The sequence below is a fragment of the Mycteria americana genome, chromosome 6, assembly GCF_035582795.1.
Source record: "Mycteria americana isolate JAX WOST 10 ecotype Jacksonville Zoo and Gardens chromosome 6, USCA_MyAme_1.0, whole genome shotgun sequence".
Lineage (NCBI taxonomy): Eukaryota > Metazoa > Chordata > Aves > Ciconiiformes > Ciconiidae > Mycteria > Mycteria americana.
In genome coordinates this window covers 19,465,797-19,493,533 of record NC_134370.1, presented here as the reverse complement: position 1 = coordinate 19,493,533, position 27,737 = coordinate 19,465,797, and the positions used below count along the sequence as shown (strand labels likewise).

Genomic DNA, 27,737 nt, shown 5'->3' with positions numbered 1-27,737 from the left:
CGTGTCCTTAAAGCACTGTTATTAAACGCAAACATCATAGATCCAACATCAGATTAGAAACCCCCTACCCAATCTACTTCTGTCTCTGGAAATAGAACCATCACTTTGTTTTGACTACCTACATATAATCAGAACCGTGTGCTATGGGCCATAGAAATGCAAATCTTACCAGCAAACGCGTCTTCCATTGAATCTTAGATTCCTACTAAAATGCCAGAAGAGCAGGTACTTCCAATACCACAGAAAGTCTGCACGCTGCACTTGTCCAAACTAAGAGTCAGGCAACAGCTGCTCAGTTTAAAGCTACAAACTGTGGCAAAACGCATAACTGACATGCCTTGTGTAAGCCATGAAGAAGACATGCATTTGGCTGGCTCACTGAAAGGTCAGGTTACCCACCTCCCCAGATAAACGTTGAAACACTGGGATTCGAATGGAAGGAAGTTTAGAGATTAAGGACGAGCGTACATCCTGCGAAGACTAAAAGCATTTGATTTTGACAGCAGAGTTATAAACAAGAGTGATTTAAATTCTGCTGGATTTTTGTCTTTAAATATATTAAGAAATAAGTTAGCCTACACCCAAGCTTTTGCACAAGTTATATTTATATCTGTGTTGTTTAAACAGGCCAAAAGCAATAAACGGAGTTAGTTTTGTTTTAGGAAACTTCAGCTGAAGCATTACAAAAACCGCGACGTGGGTTTCTTTATTAGCAAATGCCCTACCTTTACAGCTATTATGCACTCTGCACTAGAGTCTCTAATAAAAGGCAATAGCATTAGCTTTAACGGGACAAAGGGCTATGACTTAGGCAACAATCCAAAAAAGTTTCTTTGAGAGGCAAAGAAGAAGAAAACCTCCCCAAGGCTTCCAGAAGTGTGATTAACTGTAAAGAAATTACAAATAGGGGGACTTAAAAAGACAGCATAGCCTTTCAGGCTGCATCTATGTTAGTAAACAACATAGACACCAAAACTCTGCCTTGATCCCAGTAGCCATTAATATCAGGCTCTGGAATTTTTATCGCTTCTTTTCTTCATTCTAACCTTAGCCTTGTCTACACACAGTTTACATCACTTTTACAAGCAGCAGGACTACATCAGTGAAAAGTTAGTTATGAAATTTGCTAGAGTACACAAGACTGAATAACAATACACTGCCACAAGAAACCTTTCTCCACTTCCCCAGGAAGTCTGAGAGAGCAATCCGTGCAGAACTGGAATGCAAGCAGTACACTTAGAGTCACTTCGTTTATACGGTGAATGTACGTCTTGTCTGAAAAACCTCTACTGGAGGAATGATCGTGGAACCCGGCCAATACACCATTATTTTTTCATTGACAATAACAGCATATTCTTTCTTATCAGAAGAATGACAATTTAGCATTGTTTCCAACTTCCAGATGAAAACTAGCATGCTTAGATTTCTGAAGAATTCATGTTAAATATGATAATATAAGGAACCCCATGGGAATACAGTATAGAATCTTAAAATTAATTTTATTTATAAATATCACTTTTATTAATGCTATCTCCCTACAAAAATACAAAATAAAGCATCAGATTAAACATTTCCCATCATTATAGGGTCAATACTAAAGAATTTTCCACTAATTATAAAAGCAAATATCTTAAAACCTAAACAAAAAAAAGTAAAAATGTTCTTGAGTCTACAAAGAAAACTGTACAATGTACTTTGAATTTAACAACAAAAAAAATTGTGTCTGGATATAAATAAAACAGCATTATCCTACAAAAGTTCATTTTCTTCTTATTTGTTCCCTAGAAACAAAACTTTAAGGGAATCTTTAGAGATGACTCCTGAGTCATCTTGAGGCTTGAGGTCCTTGGGGTTTTTTGCTTATGATTGACATGCTAACATAAACATACCGAAAAAGTTCCATTCTACACTTTAAAAGTTCCCATGGACACTACTTTTACAAGGCCCATTCAAACAAATGTTCAGACCTTTAAAATAATAAACAATAATAAGCAGTTTAGGGATTAACTATCTGTACTTAGAAACCCATTTCATTTTTTCTGAAGACTAATTACTCTTCATAAAAAAAATAAGAAGTTTGATTTTAAAACTAACATCACTTTGCACAAACTTCTGCTCTCTCAGCCTTCATCCACAGTATGTCCTTCATTTGCTTCCTCACAACAAAGCTTTAATAGCACAGTCAGACTCATTCTATGAATTAAACTTTTTTCTGCTGGTGGAAAAAACAGCTATAGACTACCAACAAAAATCTTGCTGTAAGCAGAGACTCAGCTACACAAGTTAAAGGATCATCAGTGTACCAAACTGCCACATAATATTATTGGAACTAAAATCTATACATAAGCATCCGAAACTCAGTTCTGTTTCTTAACTGCTCAGCTCTATACACTGGTTAGGATATCCAGATCCATACAAACATGTACCTTCCTGTACCACGAGTGTCCTACCTGTTCTGTCCAAAGGAGCAATTTTACAGACTAAAATATTTTTAATTTTTTTACTTAGATTACTTATAGTAGTTCACTTCAATCTACTGTCTGGATCAATTACGTATCTTTTCATCTTGCAGTAATATATATATATCTTACTAAATCCAGAAAGAGGACTATAAGGACGAGACAAGCTATGCTGGCAGACCCTAATTCTTTGTGCCTACAATGTATTAAACATGTTGGATTAAAGGAAGTTTTTGTTAAATTAATGTTGGCAAGGATCCTCCTTAAGTCCTTCTCCTACTGCCACTGCTGTGACCAACCTGGCTGCAACCAGGCCCAACCAGACAGTGACAGGTCCGGGGACTGACTGCAGGGATCTTTACCTTCTGCCAGTTTATGGAGACAACCATCGTAGCCAGCTCCAGACAGTTCCAGGTGTCCCTTGGCTACAGCTGTCCTCCCAAATCTTTCTCCCTTCTTTCTGCCATCTCAGCCTTGACCTGTGCTTCCTGTCCTGTCACTCCTAATTCTGCCCCTGGCCAGATGACCTGGACCAGATGTTCCTGGTCTTCCTGATCTACATCCTGAAGCCAACCGGGTAGCACGAAATCCTTGGTTTCCTGACCCACACCCTTGCCTCAGGCCACATTATCTACTTACTGTCTGACGTTATCTCCTGGATTTGATTTCTTGTTCTACAGAGTGTTGCCTGACCCATCTTCTTACCTTAGATTCTCGGCCTGAGACACGTTTCATCTTTTCAGGTGTTAATCTCAGCTCATTTGGCTTTATTCCTCACTCTAGCTGGTCTTAACCTTTGGGCCCAAAGGTTAAGCAGACCACAGACCAGCTAAATCATGTTGGCCTTCCTCACCCTATGCACACAAAGCTTGTATCGCCCATGATTCCTGACATACGGCTGTCAGACAATTGCCCCAGCTTCAGGGATCCTGGAACTTCCCCAGTATTGTAACACTAAGCCTAGTGCAAAGCGTACAAGAAACAGCAGTGGGAAAAGCCACAGAGACTTTTTTGGGTCCTGTTTGCTGCCCAATCTTTGCTGATGGCAAAGCCTGACTACAGAAAAAGGGTAATCTCTGAATACTGAGGGATGAATGAAGTAGGTTTTCTTAAGATCAATATAGTCTGCCTGCATGTTCATGACAAATTAGTTTCCTTCTGTTCTTGTTCAAAAATTGTTGTTGTCTTTTCAACAAGCTCTGAGTAACCTTCCTCTGGAAGATGAACAACAGTAATCAAGGATGTAGTCTGATATACATCACTTAAGAAAGTGGCATCAGACTTAAACAGCTTTGAAAGATGCTAAAGTGAAAAGAATAGTGATACAAAATATTTGCTGTCTGCTCCACCCTCAGACACCTCTTTTCACTTTTCTTTTGTTTTTCTTAGATTAGAAAGCTATAGAAGTTATCCTCATAATGGGGTTCAGGGGCAGGGGGGAAAGAGAAGGAAGGGTACAAGTTTCTTTCCAGCAATGACTCTGGACACAGGCATCAAACACAAAGCACAAACATTTTCACATACCCTAGTTCCTTTCTTAAGATTTAAAAAAGACCCAAACCTTTTTGCACTTTCTGTAAAAAATTGTCACCACATGAACTGTGACAATGACTGAGTCTTCAAATACGATTCCAGTGAAAGTTCTGGACCATTAACAACTATGAACAAACTTCTGTAACAATCAATTTGTAAGAAACAGAACAGCCTAAGAAGCAGGACTTCCTTTCTACGGGAAGAAATCTGGTTTCAATCCAAATCGCATTGAAAGACATTCTCAAAACGTCTTACTAACCAGAAATTCTCAGCTACATACAGAGGTGCTAAAACAGTGCAGCTGAAATGTCTTCAGTGTTCATACATGAAAATTATGTTCTCTGTAGTAACAAAGATGCTGACAAGGATGTGAATGTCACTGACCAGCTGTGGGAACTCCAGGCATCTGTGGTTCCCGGGAGTCCACTCTCAGACTGTCCCTGTGCTACCGGGACCAGACTCACAGCTCCTCAGTCGGGAGCCTGACAGCCCTGTGAGCCATCTGAGAGCAGGGCTTGCAGGCTCACTGCTCCAGACCCAGGAGACGAGTCTCCTACAGAGCAAGCCCTACATGAGTTTTTAAAGACTCTCAGTCCCAGATCCACACGACTGGGAATTCTGGCTTCAGAGGTCTGGTATGTTTGGAAGCCTTCTCTGAAACTAACAACACTGGCAGCTGATCTGCCCGCAAGACCATCCTAGCCCTGGGGACTCAGAGCATTTAGGGTCCATAGCTACCGAACAAAACCTTAGAACAGTATTTCCTGGAGCTGGACTGCTTGTGACTGTAAGGTTCATTGCTCAGGTCACTAACTAACTCCTGAAGGACTCAACACAAAGAACTCACAATGTGCTTAGTGCTAGGGAGACATAAAACCAGGAGCCTATCCCAGCATTAGGGACTCCGTGTTTGCAGGATCCCTACTTCTGGGGCAGATACTACATAAAATCCCTAACTACAGAGCATATAAAGGGTTTGACAAGTCTTCCTTTTAAATAATGAAGGACACTCCCCATTAAAGTAATGGGCTCCTCTTTAAACAGATTATGCAAGAGAGTGCTGAACTTTATCTCCAGGAATTGCAACATTTTGAAGGAGAAATAGTGGAATGTTGTCTGGTTCAGAAGAGGTCCTCCAAACATAAATCCAACAGCCCTTGAGATCTTTCCAAGACAAGTTGATACAGACTGGTTTTAATAAACAAATTCACTTCCACTTTTGAAGCTTTTTAAGAACCGTCTTGAAAATCATTTCAAGTGCAGTAATAATCGACAGAGTTGACAACTGTCTAAATTGTGTCCACAGTTTCATGTCTGTACTGGATCTTAACTTGTAGCAAAGCTGAGGAATGGTTTTACCTGGTGGAAGATACACGTCTATTTGACATGGACCTTGACACCATGTTACATGTCTTTGGCACAAGACTGGATATACTGCAACACAATCTGTATGTGGGCTGCCCCTTAGAGCAATTCAGAAATCATGAAGCGTGGAATTCAGTAGTCTACCCACTCTATGTCCCCTGTGCATCAGTTTTCTACTGCTTTCAGACTGAACTTAAGTTATTGGTCTGAGCTGTAACTTTCTAAATGGCTTGTGACTTTCTTACCAGAAAAACTTCATTCTCCCTCATACTGGTGTACTAGTGATCACCACAGGTGCACAAACCAGATTTTTTTTTTTAATTAGTAAGAGAAAAGGAAGAGTTTCAAGCCCAAGAGCCTCTCACCTCTGTAAAAAGCATCTGTTCCCATTCTGAATAGTAAAGGTCCATACACCATGTACCATGTGCTACTGTGAGGGCTTCAGTGACTAGATGAGAGGGTAAGAAAAGAGCTTTGTGCTCTGGTGGCCGTTTTAACTGTTTTGGATAAGGTATGGCAGTAAGTCATTATGCTCTAGACAAAAAATAGGGACACTTCTGTATATTTTCACAACTTCAGAAAAAAATAAGCTTGTAAAAGTAAAAAGCTTGTGTGAGTGAAGCACTTTGGTACAATTCAGAGTACAATTGAGTTAAAAAAAAAAAAAAAAGGCAGGCACTAAAAATGCAGTTCCCGCAAAGCTGAAAGGCATGAGGGGATGCAACCAGGCTCTATACCTGCTGCCCAGCCACATGCCCATTAAGTGATACTCTACAGTTTACAGTCATGCATTTAACAGCATGACTACATTGAGCCTATAAATGAACTCCACAATAAAACACTAAAGATTAGCTAACCTGTTTATGATAATTATTTTTACAAGCAGAATAAAGCCCCTACCTTTCAGGTTCAGATGGAAACTTTTTCTCAAGAGAGCTATCACCCTCACTGAAAAATTGCATAGGTGGATTACTCAACTTTTCCTTTCAGTACAGTCACACATTTGTTAGTTTCTACTTCCTCCAGCCTGTCATGTTTCTGTGACAGCACAAAAGAACCCAAAAGAACATGGTCAGTAGACAATGTTCCCCAACCCTGAGAAAAAGGTTTGACCAAGCTGTTTCCTAATTTGGAACAGACAGAACTATATTTAAAAAAAAAAAAAAAAAAAAAAGAAAGAAGTCTTAAAAGCCAGTAAACTGAAGCCTACATTTTTATGTTTACTTGCAAAATAACTCATTTACAGTAAATCTTGTTTCATATACATTATTAAAAGACCTTTTTCTTCAAATCATTTGTCACTGGTAATTTTAGAGTAAGATGCCTATACAACCCTCCTACTCCCAAACATTTTACAAAATAAAACTAGAATTACCCAGATAATCCGTATTTTTCAATCAAATAAAAATAGAATCCTCTTACACTTAAGAATATATTTGCATAATGCCTGCAAAAAGAATGATATGTTTAAATAAAATACATGACAATGTATACACGCATTAGAAACTGAAACATTAATCACAGCATGTTTTAAACAGTTGTATTTTGCCTATGTTATAGGTAAACATTTTGATGAAGTTTATTAACTCATTGAACTGAAATGCATAATACATATACAAGTAACTAAGGCAATTTAGAGCTTTTTAACTCCAGACATGATTTGACAAAATGAAGCACTCAGTGGCAATACTAGGCTGAGGTGACTTTGCCCCTTATTGTTCCCTTCTTCTACAGGATTTTTTGAAGTGAAATCAGTTTCTAGGAACAAGAACCCAGGAAGAAGAGAGAGGCGATGAAAGTCGATGCAGGCATTGCCACTTACCATCAGTTCAGAGCCTCAGATATGTAAACTTTTACTCTAATACGCAAGAGTATTTGTCATTGTCTAACACTGTAAGTAGTAACATGCAATACAGCAAGTCTTCAACAGCACCTTTATGTAGCGCATCTTTACAAGGTAAAGATCTGTTGAACTGGATCCACCACAAAAACATTTTACTATAATTACTTCATAATAATTCACCACTTCTTTCATCTTTTATTTACAATGTTTTTAGGTATTATAACATTTATAGGACACAAAGGAAGTCTGAGTTCAAATTTCTCAGTGACAGAACAGTAACTAGATAGTTCAATAATTCTTTTATGTATGCTTATATAACATTGCAAGTCACTTTTGAAGATATTTTAAAATAAATTTATAAAATCTTTTGTTTTCATAATGCATTCTAGTTCCACCTATGTCAGTGCTACTGGTGTTCACATTTTCATTGCTAGTAGTTCCTTTTATTTATTTCAAGTAATCAATATAATTGCTGCCTTTGGGCATGCCTACCTCTGCATAGTGAAGTGTGGTGCAATGGCGCTCAAAACACCACAATCTCAGCTAGTGCCATCACCAGAAAGAGTCATATTTTGAAGGACTGTTAACTGAGGCTGCCTATATTGTTTTCAAACCAACAAGTACAGGGGATTTCCCTGCATCATGAGAATACCCCAGTTCAGATCCTGTCTCTACACTGTACTATCCTGCACAAACCAGACATCTATAATTTCTTTCTTTCTGAAAGAAATGAACATCACATCAGTGCTTTCCACTTCCATCAGGACCTTTATGCTTGGACCTTCAATTGTACTATGCCTTCCTACACTGCCAATACTTTTTCAAGTACAATTTTAAAGGAAAAACTGTAAGATGGATCCTAATACAAAAATTAAAAAATAAAATAAAGAGAATTTATTCTGAGAACCTACGCTTGAAGCTTTTGTGGAAGCTAGCCAACACTTGAAAACCTGTCCTGTCACAGCTTGTGAAAGACAGTAACAAGAAACATTTGCTATTCTTGATCAAAACAGCAGAAACAAAAATCAGAAAAGGGGTCTTCCCTCCGTTCTTCAACAGGCTGAGCAACATGAAAAAACCTCGCCTAAAAGATATAATGCTAATGTCCTATTGCTGATACTAATTCAGGGCAGCGCACAGCACTGAAATTACTACATGGGCACTCACAACCTCTGACTGTCAAAGCAAATATTTATTTTCATCTCCCTGGTCTCTCTGCAACATATGATACTCTTAACTTAGATACACTGCTATCTTGTCTGAGAAAGGTTGGTAGGGCCCTGATGAAATGTACAACAGTTGGAACTGTTTCTGGAGGGCTACAAACCACAAGTGCTGCTGGAAATATCTCCTTCACTATTGTACCGGTTTTGGCTGGGTCAGAGTCAATTTTCTTCATAGTAGCTAGTATGAGGCTATGTTTTGGATTTCTGCTGAAAACAGCGTTGATAACACAGGGATGTGTTCGTTATTGCTGAGCAGTGCTTACACAGAGTCAAGGCCTTTTCTGCTTCTCACCCCACCCCACCAGCGAGGAGGCTGGGGGTGCACAAGAAGCTGGGAGGGGACACAGGCGGGACAGCTGACCCCAACTGGCCAAAGGGCTATTCCATACCATATGGCGTCATGCTCAGCATATAAAGCTGGGGGAAAGAGGAGGAAGGGGGGATGTTCAGAGTTACGGCATTTGTCTTCCCAAGCAACCATTAGGCATGATGGAGCCCTGCTTTCCTGGAAAGGGCTAAACATCTGCCTGCTGATGGGAAGTAGTGAATGAATTCTTTACTTTGGTTTGCCTGCATGTGCAGCTTTTGTTTTATCTATTAAACTGTCTTCATCTCAATCCATGAATTTTCCCACTTTTACCCTTCTAATTCTCTGCCCCATCCCACTGGGGGGGAGTAAGTGAGTTGCAGTGTGGTGCTTAGCTGCCTACCAGGGTTAAACCGCAACAACTATTAAACCACACCAGGATCAATATATTCCCTTTTCAACACCTCCAAAAGTGTTCCAATGACATACTAATGACATAAGTGAAGTGTTCCAATGACATACTGTATCCTGTGATAAATCCTCCACTGCACTTGACAACAGCGTTGTTACCGATGTCAGTTAAAAGTTCTCAGGTTTAGATGAGATTAGCTTATGGTTGAAGTTAAATCCAGCACTAAGAGAGGATGTTGAACAAATGAAAATAACCTTTTTATCAATCTGCATGGATAGGATTATTTTCTTTCTTAAAAGGTACATACCCATGAATGATAATCACAATTCTGAATTCAGAATACTGTTGGGTTCCTTGCTAATGCTAATGTCTCAGTTAATAATATCGCCAAGTAACACTCTGTAAATGTTTTTAGAGAGAACTCTGTTACTGATACCTTTGTCATTTCTCAGATATATTAAATCACCGTGATATACCTAAACATGAACCTTCTACATCCAGAAAACTTCAATATCCTAAAGCTGCAGCACATCTATTCCTCAACAGAGACCACTACAGTAAGTCATACCTAGACCACTACAGTAAATCAAATCTCTACTATCTATACTGGTTGTCTGTGGAATTGCAAACAAAGTTCAAGATCTTTGCCTTTTCTTTAAGGTCTCAGTTGCTTGGGCTCAGGATACAACAACAGAAGCATACACTATACAATACGGGCACCGCAGAGATCCCCAACTAGTGCAAAGTGTGCTGCTACACAGAGCACACATGTGCAGTCACCAGCTCAGGCTCTATAAAAAGATACAGCCATATTAGCATGTCAGTGAGCCTGAGCTAATTACTGCTGCTGCTTCCAGTTTCAGAACTCAGTCAAAGCCTGCAGCTCTTCAGTGCCGGTCACCAGCTGGGCTTTTCAGGCACTGCAGCAACATGCCCCATGGGAGGCTGACATTTGTACTCAGGGGACAGAGCATCCTTAGAGTCTCGATCAGGTCTGGGGCATCAAAACCCTGCGCTCTCTTCTCCCACTCCATAGGAAGAAGGCCCACCACACTGTACCACCAAGTACACAACTCAGTTCTTTTAACCTTGCTTTCCAGAGCTGTTACAGGAATGTACATGTTTATTTTTCTAAAGCACTCATATCCCCAGAACAAATAAAAACCAAACAAGATAAAAAGGAAAAACCCTACCAAAATAGGACACTGTACTGTACATATCTCTCTCTCACAGATGACGAGGATATGTGAAGCTTAGTAATGTTGCTCAATGTACTACTGAAAGTCACTCAGATGCCACAGATTGCATTTGATTCACCTAAAGGGAGACTAATTAAAACTAGAAAGGGCCACTCTTTGGTATAAAAATAAGACAACCTGATCTGAGCACAAACAGTATCATTATTTGTCTGTAAAAATGAGGTCAGTATCTGCACTAGTTAAGGAACTGCACTGAGAATTCTATACTGATTTTGTCATACTCCTGTAAAACTTTGGGCAAGCCATAATATCCACATGCTTCAGTTCTGCAACTGTACAACTGAGATACTACCTCCTTTTGTTACAGTATATCAGATGATGATAAAACCTCAAACGCTTGAGTACCTTAGCAAATATTGTAGGCATTAATTAAAAATTAATTTAAAATGCAGTTACTATTCTGTACAAAACCCTGTTTTAATGCAATGAATTTGTACCAAGAATGCCTTTGTCCTGTTTAACTTCCAAAACTGACCAAATTAAATCACATAATGGTATTCTTATTGCAACAAAGATGATCAGTATGGAAAGTTAGTATGTAACGTCCATCCTCCAATAGGCATTTTCCACATAGACAATACCCACTTTATTTGAAATGATCCAATACTAGAAACATGATGGATCCAGGAGAAGACCAACAACAAATCAGTAATTAATTGTACGTACTTACCACACAGTGCTATGCTTACAGCTAGTTGTATAATGACAACAATAATAACCAAGTAGAGTATATACTCCTTTCTCAAGTCCTGAACGAAGTCAGCCCATGAGCAGGAGCGCTTGGTAAATGAGCAATACTATACAAAGGAACACCCTAACAACAATGGCTTAGACATTAACTTTGGATGCAGACAGGAACACATCTAAAAAGAAAAAAAACCTGAAAGGTGTCTGGTTTTGTAATAAGAATCTTTTCAGTTTTGCATGCGTTTTTACTTTATTAAACTAACATAGCTAGTCATTATGACAAATAATGATTGCAAAGGCAAATATTTGAAAACATGAAAATCTTTTTTATCTGTTAACTTCATATATGAGTATATAAACTACAGAATATTATACAGTATTATATATTTTGCAATACACCTTATATTTAAAGTGGACAGGGTTCAAAAAGTTAAATTTTCATTACCTTTAAGCATTGTTCTTCCAGTTGATCCTCCGAAGATATTTAAAAGACCACTTCTTGCTCCTAATGATGTAGTTGCTTCTAGTAAAGCACCAGTTATATAGTTAGAGAGTGCAGTCCTCTGTAAAGTGGCACGGTATTGACAGTAAGCACCTGTTACACATGGTTTTACACAAAAACCATCACCTTTGCATATACACTCTGTATCAAACGTTGGGAGCTTTCTCAGAAGATGAGGAAAATATTCAAAAATATCTTCTGCTGCTTCTTCTTCTCTCACTGTATTGAAGATCTGTGAAGAATGCAAAAGCATGAACTGTCAGTTCATTTGCTTAAGATAATAAACTGAACATAAAAAAATTCCAAACTAGCACGATTTCTTGTAAAGTTCAACGGCCTCTGCAAAAAAGGCACTGTGTTAAAACACTACATTTATGCATTAAACCTGAAATATCTATGAATCCAAAACTGATTCGTGAAGATTTTGAGTTGGGTTCCCAAATAGGCTATTTAAATAAGATGGCATTCTGGCTTTCAATCTATGGTTAAAAGCATCCTAATGAAAACCAGTTTTAAGGATCACCATTAGATAAAAGAATGCCACATTAATACATCTGGTCAACATCTAAAATAAAAGAATATGCACAAAATTATTTATAAGACTATTAAATCTATTGTACTTTCAGTAAAGTCTTAGAGCTATCAGTAGCAGAAAAACAGATCTACCCAGGGTTTGCACTTTTTCTTGCTGAGTGGGGCGGGTTTTTGCAAACAGAAATGGTTTTAATCACTGTGAGCAATCTTTCAAAATGTTCTGGTGTCACGTTCATTGCATTACTTCCAGCCTACGCACAGGTCCTCTATCTAATATTGGTTTAGTACTCTTTTTCCAATATTTGTGCTAACACACTAATGAACTTCAGTCAGTGGCTTAGCAACTAAGTAATGTTTGCTTATTTAAAAGAGTCTACTGATCAAAGCAAGAATCTGGAAGAAATCTTTTCATTTAGTATACAAGGAGAGACTTGATTCTTTGCATTCTTGGATGCTGACTTACTGATTAACATTAATAATTTGTTTCAATGATGTGTGCTTTGTAATTAGAAAGTGTAAACTATCAAACTAAAAATTAACATAGGGAAAGGTCACTACAACTGTCACCATGACAGTCGCCGAGACAATTTTCATGGGGTTGTTCCCCATCAGTCCTTAGATGTGCACAAGAAATAAGCTGATGACTTAACGACCGGTTTTTGTGGTTAACGGTTTGTTTCTTGTTGCCATCCTTCCCCACATATAAACAAAACACGGCTATCCATCAACATGGCAAAAATCGCATCCAGTCCTACGATGCAAGCACGCACGTGCTCAGTCAAATGATAAGAAACTGTTTGCACAGTCTGTGCACACCACATGTCAGAGGCACTGGCACCCTCACCACAGGACACATACATGCCCAGCCATGTAACCATGGAGGGAAGCAGCTCTCGGCACAGGGCACTGCACGCGTGCCCACTTCTGCCCTAAGACCTGCGTTTACACTGCCATGCAAGTGAGGAGGGTTCAAATGCCCTGCTCCCATGAGGTATCTCACCCTCTACAAACAGAAGTTGTGAATGATGATGTAATTCTTTCATCTAGGTAAAGAAATTGAGAATAGCAGAAGCTTTGATTCAGCTACTAAATTCAAAATTTGGCAAATTGTTTACTTCTTATTTATTTTTTTCCCATAAACCAGAAAATCAAATACAATGCAATATTTAAAGTACGTATTTCTTAGCTTTCATTTTTGTATTAAAAATTTCTTGGGGAAAACAGTAAAATTTTATTCAAAATATAATAATTTAACTAGTAAAGTAATTCAATTATTTGAAAAAGAGCACTGACATTTATTAATATAATTTTTTTTAAAAAAATCTTTCACATGTTGACTAACTTCTGTAACTCAATTACATTAGAAATATGGCTTCTGTGATTCATTACACAGTGAAATGCTGTGGTATCTATCTTCTTTTTTTTTTTTTTGCCCTCCCTGCAAATTTTCCAAAATTTATTTGGTCTGAGGCTTCTAGAAATATTAAACCATTATTTGAGCCTCTTTACCTTCTTTTCGTTGGTATACAACAGTTTTATGGACTCATAGACTCTCAGTAAGAACCCTGCTCATCTCCACCTTTATTCAGAAAGAAAATGTACTCTTGGAGTGCACGTTCTCGGGATAGGATAAGCGCAGACCTTTTAATCAGGTAAGTGTCTGTGAGGAACAGTGGGATGTGCATACAACTCACCTTTCCAAAAGGTGTACTGTAAAATAGTGAACCCACCTTATGCATGGATCGTGAGTGTGTCACATGTAGCAGACATGATTAGTCTTTTTAGCTTGTTTAAAAAAATATTTAGTTAATGAAAATAAGTTAACTTCTCAAAACTGCAGTTACCTTCCAAAATATTTTTCAAATTGGGTTCTGCAACTTATAAAGGCATGTTCTGTTGCCTACACAACTAAAATTTCTTTCAGCTGCCAAAGCAAAGAAACCATTTGTTGACAGAAATAGGCGACTGTTTTGCTGGAGAGATTATACATAGAATAATGGTGTTAATCTCTTGTGTATAAAGTAGACTTCAGGGCACTAGCTGTCTCCAAAGACTCTGCGCTTCATATAACATTTTCAAATACTGTTTGTTTTGATGTGTTAAAGCTCTGAATCTGTTACTTTTGCTGTACACAGATGAGGTTATGAAAAAATACAGACTTACAATGTGTATACTTATCAGCCACTGAAAAGAACTGAAACAATCAGAATAGGAACATATGCCTCAGGTAACTGATAGGGAAAACCACCTTTCAGTGAGATTGCACCAAACAATTGGGGAAACTTAATCTTGCCTGGAAGACAAAAAAGTTGATTCCAAGCCAGGGCTTGCAGTTCATCGTGGCAGATGTAGTTATATGGATCTATATCACTACCAAAGAATGATTAATGTCATTAAAAATGAATGTGAACCAAAAAGAGTAAAATACAGCACTAAACTGACAGCTGCCTACCAAAAAACAATGATTCACGAGCGTATCGCTCCTGATTCACTTTTGCCTTCCACATCAAATTAAAGATTTCAAAGCCATCTGCAGTCTGATGCTGCAGTATCTCACAGGCTACGTATTGAGCAGTAATTCACAAGAAACTGAGGATACTACCTGGATCTAAAAGCGTTGCAATATTAAATGTACTTCAAATTTCTTTTTAAGTAGTGCAAAGTACTGACACTGACAGGAAGGAGTTTAAGGTGAACTTTCTTACCTATACCACTGTAATGAGCAAACATGTAAATGGTAAAATTTATATGCAACTACAGTACCTCAAGATTTACTTTAGACAATAAAAGCATACATTCTAATACTTTTTCTTTTCTCGCTTTTTTTTCCCCCACGATACTTTTAAAATAAGAAGTGAGCTGAAATAGGTCACTCCATATACTAATACAGCATTATTCCAATGAAAGTATACTATGGTTTTGATAGATTTTTACTTTCTTCTATTTTTTAAACAGATTTTAATGGTAAGTAAAAAGAATATAAAAATTACTTGCAACATAAAATTTTCCAGAAGACTACAGAAGAAAAACATGTCCTCCAACTAAAAAATGAAAATTAGCATTAAAATAAAGATGAAATTCAGGCAGAATTCCATCCTTGTAGTTTTACAACCAAGTCCATATTTGGAAAATAAATGGAAACAAAATAGATCTTTCAGCTCTTAATAACATAACATATGCAATAAATCACCAAAACTTTACTTTAAAAAAAACCTCAGTTTTGCTTCTAGTAACTTAGAATGGTATCTGCAAGTTAACTTATTGATAACCTTCAGGCAATAAAACTTTCTTACAGTGACAACAGACATATTTTGTTAAGATATTCTTTAAAAATAACTATAAGAACAAGTAACTCATGCTGGCTTTGAAACTATTCTGCATTTTTCTCTTACAGTCTTTTCTTCTGTTTAATCATCACTACAATTGCAAATTGCATTATGTCCTTTTCTCCACGCACATTACTGTAGGTTTACTACATGAAAGTGGCAGAAACCTAACCACCATAGCCATTCTTAGCCCTACAGTTTATGACAGATATTCCCCCAAAATGAAGCTGGAGTTCACGGGTACTGTTGTACTGGAAATATTGGATATAGAAGTTCATAAACAGAATTGTTCTGATTTCTTACATAAACTTACATGTGTCTCTTCCTGTTTACTCTAACCTTCTGTTTCTCTTTTCATGTTTTTTCTGCCTCAGGTATTTAGCTTAGAACCTGGGGAATGTTATCATTTTGCCAAACATTTAGCAGCTGCTCGGCGCATATGAAACCCAGAAATTGGAATTAAGAACCAACCAAAGATTGCTGTTATTAGGAAGCAGGCTTAATTTCTCTAACTTTATTATAATAATAAAGAATATGCGTACCCAAAAAGTTCATTGTAAAGAACAGCCATGAAAAATTATGCTTATTGCTACTATGCCATAAAAATAACAGAAAATAGGCCCTAATGGGGCTTTCATAATCCATTGCATTGTTTCTGTCCAAACTCTTTCTAAAAAACCTCCATCGATATATCCTGGATGATCAAAATGAAACACTGAAATGTAGGAGGGGTGTGTGTGTTTATATATATGCTCGGTTGGTACCGTGCATTTCGGTCTGATTTCCTGGCTGTTTACCTACAGACCGTTTCTATTATGGAGGGCTGCCGACAGCCCATGTGCAGCATTCGTGCGACACAAAGCCTTCATTTGTTGCACATTTTTAAAGCAATTTTAAATGCCTGTAAACCAGACTGGTATATTAACAAGTGATAACTCTCAGGGTGGTATGTCTTGAAGATCACTTAAATACCTCCTTTGAAAACACGAAAATTTTATAGAACGTATGAGCTTAAACACAATTAATAACATCACAGGAAATGCTGCTCTTTCCAAATTTGGTCTATTCCAAGAAAAATGTCATTAAACTGAGGAAATTCTGATGGTGATTTTTCATTTTGGCACTACAGGTTTTTCAGAAGAAAACCCTCGTTAATATCGACCAAATGAAGCTAACAGTGATCTATTGGAAGTCATGACCAAGGACCGATCCAATTGCTTTTACATGTATTTATTCCACAACAGTGTAATTCAAATATCTATAGCATGCAATACATCAGCAGTCTGCTATGAAAAAAGCACTTTGGGCAGAAAGAAAGGAATATGTAAAGTGAACTTGGGTGGAGGGGAAAGGGGCTGAAAGAAGAAACACACTTACCAGAATGAGAATTTGCTCAGAACAAAAGAATCAGGCGTTAATGCAGTTAGTCAATACTGCAGTTTTATGTCTTCCAAAATGGCACTCCAGCATCACACTTCAGAGTGTTTATTTAATAAAATTAAAAAGAGGTGATTCTGATAGTCCTATCCTTTTCTGAAGGATTTTGGATTTTCTCAGGTTTATCTCATTCAGGTTATGACCATACCCACACTGATTAACCCATGATGTTTCAAGATCACTGCTAAAGTACAAATGCAGAATGGAGTAAGAAATGCTTTTTTATAAAGATGTTGCCTACCTAGAGCCAGCACTTGTCACTGGCCAGTTTCTTCTAAGGATGTTGTGGTGTTGGGGGTTTTTTTTAAACAAAAATGAAAGAATATTCTCCTATTGCTCCTTACTACTGTTGCCTTTTGAAAAAATGGTATTATTTTAAAAGTGGCAATGAACAAATTTCCTAATGAAATTCCTATTAATAAATTACTTTTCCCAACATTCTTACCTGAAAAATTGTTCACCTCATTAATCTCAAAATACCACCCAACATTATTCTGTTTAAACAGGAGTGAGGCCATAGTCCAAGGAGCATTTCTTTTAGCTACAAACACTTTGGACTTAATTAACAGTTATCCCTTGATCTAGTTCACTGTCAAAGAACCAGACAATTACTCTCCGAACAATGCTGAGTTGCTAATGACTTGATTTTCAAAGATGTTGGAACAAACAACTGTCAACTGGGATCTGCAGAAATGCTGAAAAGCAGACCAATCTATGAAAAAAGGTCTGCCACTGATCTGGGATTTAGTCAGGTCATGTGAACGCATACAGATTTCTAAACCAATACAAAATAATTACTGACCTTGTTTTTAATCTAGCTCATACTTTCAAAAATAATTCCTGCTGTGCATAAACAGAAATGAATCACACTATTTTGTACAGTTAATTCTCCTCTTTTCATTTGCAATTATCTAGTCCGAGTAAACACTACAGGTACAAAGACACTTGGATGGTGCTCTGAAGGCCAGCTCCAGAAAAGCACTGCAGCTTTCTGACCTCAGTTAGCTCCAAACAGATTACCTGTTTCTCAGCACTGTGTTTGTCAGAGATGCCATTTCTGAGAGGGCTTACTTGCTTGTGCATGCTTATTGCTTACAGCACTACAGAATCTAGTTAAAGTGCTTCCTTCATCAACTTCCTCTCTGTGCTCTCATAAAGCTCAGGCATCTCTGCAGAGAAATGCACTACAAAATTTGGTTAAGGAGACAGCAAGAAATCAGATTCTGTAGAGATGGATGATTGCAATGCCAAGGGAAAGAAACTCTTTTAATAAAAGAAAACTTTAAAAGCTACAGCAAAAATGGTTGTATCGTATTTTCTATCGTTACTGCTAAAGTCACCAATTAAAATCTTGGAAGATATTTTACTTAAATTGCATGAAAATGCAGTTGAAAGACATACCTAAAAGAAAAAATACTTAATATTGAACAGCAAGTTAACAAACATCTGTATGCAACTTCACTGCATCTCAAACTTCCCCTGCAAAAAGTCAAATCTTTGGCAAAATTGCAAATATATACTTTTTTTTTTTTTTTTTTTTAAACAAATCGATAAATTTACCATACTTTGGACAATTTTACACCATCTGTCTGTTTCAGGACCGAAGCTTCATGTTACTACGCATTAAGTATGGATTTCAAGGGTTCCAGCTACAAAATTACTATTAAAAAATAAAGAAAATAACAGCAGGTGAGACTGGAGGTGATCAGGTATTGGGTTCAAATGTGTATCACTGCAAATGTCCTGCACTCAAAAAGATCAAAGATTGACCATGACTTTCATAGAAGAAAAAGAATGGCTTGCTCCAAGTTTAGTATGTATACTTTCCTGATTTTCAGGAAGAAGGAAATCTTTAATTGGACTTTCTAAAACTGAATTGGTTATAACAATTTTTGATTAACGTCATCAATGATGAGAACTGAAATACATTAAAAACTGAATGCATTGTCTGTTATGTCTAGAACAGTGTATATATCTGTCTTTCTTCCTGTCATGTACTTAAGATTCTCAAGAAGACATGCCAGAGCCCCATATCTCAGTTATGCAGGTTGTTCAAAGCTGAAGGAAGTTACTGTGTTTGACAGAGATGATGCTCTGAACAGCTGGAAGGTCTGTTCTGTTAGGACTATTTCTTAGCTCTGTTCACTGACACATCTTGTTCACATTAGCAATCAAATAGGTGAGGCCTTCAGAAACCCTTTTGAGAAACTGAACTCATTTGAGCTTTTTTGTAAGTATTTTTCAGTGTTTGGAGTACAAAAGTTGGACATTTGGGGACTGTTAGAACATTATCTTCTTGGTGGAACTCAGCAGCCTGTGACCAAATAAGCACACACCAGAACAGCCGATCAAATTTTTGGCTACTTGTCTTACTAAGTTCTAGCATTTTACAAGCAGAGCAAGGGATAAAAATCTGTGGTCAATTAAATTCCATTCCTAATTTACTATTCAAGATGAAGTGGATGATGACAAATAGTCATCCACAAGCTTTAGTAAATTGTACTGCCACTTAAATTTGCATGAGATTCACTACTTATCCTGAGCTTCTCTGATTTCTTGTTTGTCATGACACTCTATTGCAGAGTTTCTCCCTAGGTGCACTGTGGCAAATCTGGAAACAGCTATCTGGAAGCAACTGCAGTTTTCCAAGTTGGGGTCAAACTCAAAAATTCCCACGAATCCTCTCCCAGCATCTCATGATCCATCTTTTTTGGCTAACAGACAACATTCTTAAAGTATTAACAACCATCCCAGATTAAAAAAAAAAAAAAAAAAAAAAAAAAAGTGTTATATATCATAATGCCCTTCTTCATACTTAACAGTTTTTGGAGATGCATTTGAATTTCACCCTTCAGTTGGTTCTGGAAGCCAACAACTGCCCTGCAAAGCAGAACTGAGCAGTTCCAGCAATGGCACTTGCCATCTAGTCTGCCTGCAGCTTTACCAACAGGAGAAAAAGAACTGTCATCACCTGAAGGAACTTTTGGTGCAGGCTTGCATTTGTGTTCAAGATACAGCAATAAAGGACTGTTTTGGCACAGTGTGACATGGCCACCATCTCCTACAGCATGTCAGGATGACAAAGAATAGCCTCGGGAGATCTCTATGCAGGTAATCTCAGAGTTGCAGTAGCAACTCATCAGCAAGAAAGCTGGAGCTATAAACACACATTTGCAGTGAAATATATGCAATTGTGCAAAGACTGTTCAGAACATCAGGGGTTAACAGTGTCCTCTACATCTTAATTTGCTCATATCTTGCTCTCCCTATGTATTTTCACATGGTGCTTAAACAGAATATCCTGACTGGTGAGATGCTAATTTTCATAATGGAAAAATTCTTTAAAATATCCCTAGACTGCTGAAATGCTATTTTGTATTTGAAAAAATGCCTAGAAAATAAGAGAATACAGTGCCACGGTACAATCTGAAGCATACCTCATAACATACTAGGAATACTGTTGTCTTGGGGGGGCGGGAAGAAGACCTTGCTCAAAATACATACACACAGTAATTAATACCACTACAATTTTGCCCAGTACTTGACAAATGCACTATTTACTATAGGGTGGTTCAGGCACGTTCAGGGTGGCGTGGTTCACAGGTGTTCATCTTTTGTCTGGGACACTCTAAAGAAGAAAATCAGGAACTACTTTGAGAACGCATCAAATGGAAAGTTTTGTTCACTGCAGCAGCAGCAGACCAGCATGGAAGCATCAGGAAAGGCAAAGGGGAAGATTGCTGAGTAGATAGCTGAGGTAGAAAGAACTTAAGTGTCACTGCATTGAGGATGCTTTGAATGCAGTCAACAGAAGGAGCAGGTAAAAGAGGAATGAAAGGAAACACAGGAAAAAGGAGTGGGGTTGGTTTTTTTTTTTGGTTGGTTTTTTTTTTTCATGGTGTGCATTTTAAAAAAGATCTCTGCCTGCATAATTTACAATTGCTTGCATAATTTACAAAAGCAAACACCGTATGTTATGCCCTCACCGCCCAGAAACTGGGGGGGGGCGCCGACGGATGGACATGGACAGACAGATGGACACGATGCCAAGATACAGTCTAGCACATACTATCACATTCTCCTTACAATAGGAATAAATCTACTGAGTCAAAAGGAAGTTGCCCTCCCCGGGGCAGGGCGTGTATGACTGGCAGATGAGGTGCATGCACCAGAGTCCATCCAGTCCCCTTACGCATCTGAAGGAAAGAACGGATCACAGGAAAGGAATAATGGTCTTCAGGCACCTCTTCTTCATAGGAGTCAATGCTTGTTCCAGCATACTTAGGGCAAATTCTAATTCACTCATGGCTTTTCTAACAACAACTAGTGTTACAGTTACTGTGGGAGGCCCAAATGTTTTCCTTTGCTTTTCTGTAAATGAGCTTCAGGTTCTAACAATTTAGATAAAACACTGCAGCGACCTCTCCCCTTTGGTCACTCTTCTAGCAACTGTCTTGTCAATGTCCTTGGTACAATGTCTGTTCTCAAAGGCTTTTCAAACTTTTGCTCTCTATTCAATGATTAGGAAGATGTGGATCTTCACAGTGCCAAGACAGAGCACAAGACAGAGTACTGTGCTACAGAGCAACAGTGCTCACTTATTCAACAGCAATTTTTGCTGTGTATCAAATTTTACACATTAAGTTGTAACTGGGCAACATGGCACAGAGCAGCAGAGGACACACAGGAAAACAGATGAGTTCACCCTGGTAACACGGGGAGCAGTATTGATGGTAGCTGGAAGGTTGCCAGAAGAGTGAACAAGCACAGATGTGCTCAAATATTAATATTCATTAACCGATGTTCTGTGAACTTTCTACAGCTTCAACTGCAATTACAGAATGTGCATTACCTCACCAGCCAATATTTCTTATGAATTGCATCCTGTTAAGGATGAGATCATTTCAAGGAGCAGAAACTGAATTTAATGAGGATCAAACCGTCTTGCAGAAGCAATCCGTAAATGTAACTCAACGTTTTTCAGAAATTATACCAGCCATCCCCCTTCAGTCCTGGTATATAACCGATGTCTTTAGTAGGGAAATCTTTTTATTCCTGATCATAAGAAAATGATGATACAGTTTTAAAAAAACAAACACACTTGAGAGTTGGATTTACTTATGACCAGAAATTGTGACAGCAGGCCCAAACTTCTAACAAGTCGTCGTTTTCACTTTTGATAAAACTTGGGCTGCTATTATTTACTAATTTTCCATTTCTGTAAGGCAACAGTACTAATTATTTTAAAAGCCATTACCGAAGGAAAGATGGACTTCATGGATTTGGCAGACAGAAAAAGCAGTGTGATGTAAATGGGGCACAGATTTACCACAGCATCTCTACCCCCAGAAAGTCCTGGTCTTAAGGAATCGTCAGTCCAGTGGAAAAGGAATAGTAAAATAGTGCTTGTTACTTCTCATAGCAGGTAATATACTTTAGATCCAAATAACTACTAAGAAGAATTATCTTAAGATATAAAACAGAGGCTGACAAAGCCATCGATTAACTCTCATTTGAAAGATTGTTCATAAATACTTGAAATTTCAATTTGATTAAGGAGAAGATTAAAGGATGACACCAAACACAACACAGGAGCTCTTCACACCACTTTTCAGCAATGTGAAAAAATGCCCTTGCCAGTGAGAGAGACTTCTGTAATCTTACACAGAAAAGGCCAAAAATATCACTTTCTGGTCAGCTGGGTCAGCTATTTATATTTCTGTTGGCACAAAAGTATACATGAAAAAATATTTTTCTTAATAGTAATTAATTATCTGATTACTAAGTTCTCTTGCTAACTTCCTCAGTTTAAATCATAGTTTTTATACTTTTCTAGTACACCTCAACTTAGTATTCTGAGCTAAATTTCCGTTAACTGTTCTACTTTTGTCAATACTTTGTGCAGCCAGTATTCTCTTTCTATTTTCTAAATGAGGGCTTATGTACTTCCTCCAAAATTTTATCAACAAATTCACTTACAAACAATATGCTGTCTTAGTAACTAAGTAAATTAAATATACTCTATTCAAACATCTGTGTTATTTCAACTTTATTCTAAAAGTAACTACCTATTCTAAACATAACTACTAAGCTAATGTACACTTTTATTTATTTACTGAGAAGATGATAGTTTTACTAGTCTCATGTGGGTCATGCCTTTGAATACCTGATCACATGGATTGGAATTTCTTGAGTTAGCAGCTTTCAAAATTGTCTACTGAGTTTTTAACATAAAAGTATAAGCACCACACATACTTTTGTTCTAAAATCATATTACTTTTTTTTATATTTTAATAATTACTTTTGACACCTCTTCCTGATGAAAAACAAGGATACTCCATTCATATAAAGCTTCTCAGGTATACTATAAAAAGTATTTAAAACAAGTAAAAGACTAGCAGGTTGACTTTTCAACAGAGAATAGAAGTTTTACTGTAGCTAAGTACATTATCTAAAATAGACAGTAAGTAGGATTAAAACTCCATGTCAGAAAGCAGACTGAAATAATTCACAGTCAAGCTGCTTAGATGTTAGAATATTAAATGTGCCATGATTGAATAATTTCAACTCAAGAGAGATGCACATTTTCATTGCAAATTCCACCTTTCATTGTATGTCTTTGGAACATCAAACTGTAATGGGATGCTACTACTAAAACGGGATCTCTAAGCTTTCCAAATGCAAGTAAAAAATAGTAAGAAATACTAACAGAAGCCACCAAAACCTCTATTTAATACGTACTTAAAGGCTTACTTTCTTCAAAGGTAGACATAAATTATTTTAATTAGGTCATTAAAGGTTTCAAACAGGCATCACATTCATCTTTTTCATTTCCAAAACACTGATGATGTGACAGGCGCTTTCAAGACAGGTGAACACCGAGCATTCAATGCAGAGGAACCCACCATCTGGCCCATCAAAAGAGTTAAACAGCCTCCTTCCCACATGTCTATTTTTTTCAACTATTATTCTATATGTGGAGGAATAGTGAGTCTAGATTTTCTCTAAGAAACAAACAAACCAAAAATCAGGTACATCAGCTACAGGCAGAAATCTGTATGGTTTTGTACCTTACTAACAACCATAATCTTCCCATTTGAGGAAAGGCTTCCACAGAACTCACACATTTAAAAATAACTGCATCCCCACACATGTGAACTGATTTATTTAAACAACTTTGAAAGATGAGCTTAGTTGCATATTTCTGAACTACAAATTGACAGTAAGTTTGAGGGGTAACCCACAGTACAGAAAAAAACTTAAGAGATCTCCTGTCAACAAAACCATCTTAAAAACAAAGAACCAAACAGAAAACCTAAAAATTATGGCTGTTGAAAACCATGTCTCATCAGCCCTTAAATGTTCGGTTTGTCGTCCTCTTACTACAATCTTATCTATTTGCCGAAGTTAGCTATAACTACTTCTGCAAAACTCTGGCTTTACCTGTTCTTTTTAAATATTATTTTAATACGCATACTTACATAACTGATTCAGAAAGCATCCAGTCTATTCCATTCCTGTGTCTCTGATATTAAAAGTCAAAAGATAATCAATGGTAGGGGTTAAAGTTCACAGCACTGGCTAATTCAGTTTTTACACAGTGCGATGTTGCATCCCTGTGACTAAAGGAACTGCTTAGAATTGCTTATCAAGGTCTCAAGCTCAGACTAAACGTGTCAAACCTCAAAGACAAAGTACATGTAATAAAACTGTCTTCGTGTTTATACAATCACTATTATTATTTGTATCAAAGAAAGATTCATATTGGGATTTTATTGTACTACACATTGCAGATTTATATTGAAAGGCGGATCTTCCCAAATATATCCAAAACCATCTACAGTTTAGATCTACAGTAAGAAACATAAGTATTACATAAATGTAAAGTGCAACAGAACCTTGTTGTATCTCTAAATATTTTCATTTATAACCAATAATTGTAATTGATACTGTTGTAAAAGATCAGTAGGCATTTTACTACAGCTGTAAAATTTATGCATCCTACCCATGGCATATAGCTAATAAAAGAGCAACTTGGAGCATTTTCTTTAGCACAGGAAATCTAGTTCTCATCTTCTAATTTTGTAGACACTGAATCCATGCCTATTTGTTTGCTTGTACTTCAGCTGTTGGGTTCATAGGGTCACATGAATAATTATAAGATTATTTTGGATAGTACTTAGGGGCCAGGAAATTCTCAGAGTTTTCATGACTGAATTGTTTAATAGACTTCTAGGTCAGGCTACAGAACATGATTTCATGAAACAAAATAACTTTGTTCTATAAAGAGGCATTTTCCACTTTAAGAGGTTTTTTTAATTACCTAGAAATAGAAAAGGCACCATTCCTTGCCCAATGTAACAACAGAATATTGATACTCTGCACTTAATTTTTAAATGACACATTTAATCTTAATTTACTGATAAAAAGTGAGTCTTCATTCATCACTGCTCACAATGAACATTCAATAACAATCCTAAAAAAAAAAAAACTTGTATATTTTTAGAAGAACATTTTTGGCTAAAACTAAGCAATCACAATTATCCAGCATGGTACAATGAAGCAATTTTACTGATGTCGGTATCTTGAATCAGTAACATAGTACATTCAACACTGTTCATCTTTCCTAGTCATTAGCTGCTAAGGAAGACTGTGCTTTATCTGTAGAAAGTATCTAAAGTTTAGGAAAGTTTAAGATAAGACGACATCATGAACAGGTAATACACAATGCAGTGACCTAAAGAAATAATTTCATCTTTTCCTTGTTTTCAGCTGGTGTGTTCAAATGCTGCCTTAAACTAAATAACTGTCCTGCAGGACACAGTATGTTCAATTTTCACATCATATTTTTATTTTGTGTTACAACTTTGATGGTGGACACCTAATATACACTAATAGCCTTACTTATATTAAGACAACTGTATACTAGAATAAAACTGTATTTACAGAAGTAAATGTTACTGGAAGAGTTTTTGAGTTTCATCCAAATCTGCTAAAAACATTAAATGATGGTAACACTATGATTACGTTAAAATTGATGAGTTTATTTTGCTATGTCCAAATAGGGTTTCGGAAGCCAATTCCAAAATCTAAAGACAGGACAATGATTCATTAATTGTATTTCCAGTTCAGTTCTACTTGCCTGAAATGCACAAAATAGATAATCTAATGTTCTGCAATTTTCAAAAGTTCTAATTCTTTCATCACATTTAAAAGATGTTTTTTAAAGTAAATATGCTTGTTTTAAGAGAGAAAGAATAAGAGCGAGTAAGGAAGGGAGAGTAACTGAACAAGGGAGCGGGAATGAGAGAGCATTAAGTTCAGTATTTAAAATACACTTTTTAGTTGTTAATGAAGTAAACATGGTTCTGCAGGACCAGACTATATGTTCTCCTTTCTTTTTCCACTGGACTAGAATGTCACTTGAGGCTTGATTTTCAGAATTTAAGGCATCTGGCTTAAGACCAGAAGAACAAAAATATTTTAAATTAACTTTCCTTATTCTCTGGGGATTGTTACAGACCCAGGGACTACAGTTTAGTCATCCCTGAGATTTATTTTGCTTTAGCGTTAGCTTCAACTAAACTTTGTATATACAACAGCTTCCTTACCAAAATTCATAGCCACTCTGCTCAGTGCAATCATTTTTATAAATTGCAATTATATTACACCGAATTACATGCGTAAGTGACCTATGTATATGCTTAACCTCTCAAAATGAAGGATAAAACTTAGATTCCTATTATAAGCTTCTCTTTCATTCCATCACACCAGTTCTGAAAAAACTTTGACTCATTCATCCATAATTACACGTGCCCAATTCAGGATTTTTTTAAACTTTTTCAAAAGCTTCATCTTAGTGAGAAATAGTGCCCTTCAATAGTATTGGGAGAGCTGAGTACAGATTTGTTTTGAATTAACTGCACCAAGTTTTCATGTACATAATAAAGTATTCATGTACTTGAGGGAGGAAAATTTGTAGTGGATGTTTCAGTTAACTCCCAAGCAAAAATGGTTGTTTGCTCTCTCGTTTTAAATAATTATGATAAAACAGAAAAACCTTGAAAGCACTGCATGTTTCCATGAAACTCTAGTAGTAGCATAACATTTTACTGAAGTCTCAAATACACTAAACCTGACAAATACACTGTTAAGATCTTTAGAGGGCATTTTTGTCACAGTAGCATCATTCTGAGAATAAGCAGGAAGCCTTTTTGTTCAAATAGTGCTACGATAAGAACTTGAGGTGGCATCAGGGACAAAAAACAGAAAGAAGTACTTTATAAAAAGGTTACAGAGATCTAATGGATCTTTACTGCAGTACAGGATAAACAAGCAGAGAGAATTTCCAGACCCTTATTTTCTCAGTAGCATATCAAGGACAATCTATTCCCATGGAAGGTAAAGTTTTCATATGCTTTTAGTAACAGAGGTCTCATCAAACCCCAATTCTACATAACATATATAAAACTATTATAATACTAGCATAGAAAAAGGCATTGCTGTGGTAAAAAAAAGTAATTTCCATCTGGGACACGTATTTCTAAAATCTATTTTAAAATGGAGTTATATTCCAAAAGTCACTCTACAAACTGTACTAATACATTCTTCTACAATGAAACCTGCCTATGAAGATTTATCTATCAAAGACCATATGAAAACAGAAAATGAAGCAATGATGGAAGTTTAGTTGCTTATCAAAATTTAAGATGGAAAGTTAGGGCACTAGTTTAGTATTATTAAAATAACTGATACAAAAATGACCCTTCTTAAGAGTCACGGATCTCAAAATTAATAGAGAAGTAAGGAGGAGTAAAGATGGAAACAAATACTATTCCATAAACTAA

General features: G+C 36.9%; 1 protein-coding gene across 15 annotated transcripts in view; it reads right to left on the bottom strand.

The window, feature by feature from the left end:
- PLCE1 (phospholipase C epsilon 1) overlaps window positions 1–27,737 on the bottom strand; it is a 163,979-nt gene that overhangs the window by 79,922 nt on the left and 56,320 nt on the right. For all 15 annotated transcript variants that reach the window (XM_075504833.1, XM_075504828.1, XM_075504832.1 and 12 more), the window contains one exon: window positions 11,537–11,825. In XM_075504833.1, coding sequence (XP_075360948.1) covers window positions 11,537–11,825 — 289 coding nt within the window. The remainder of the gene's footprint in view (window positions 1–11,536; window positions 11,826–27,737) is intronic.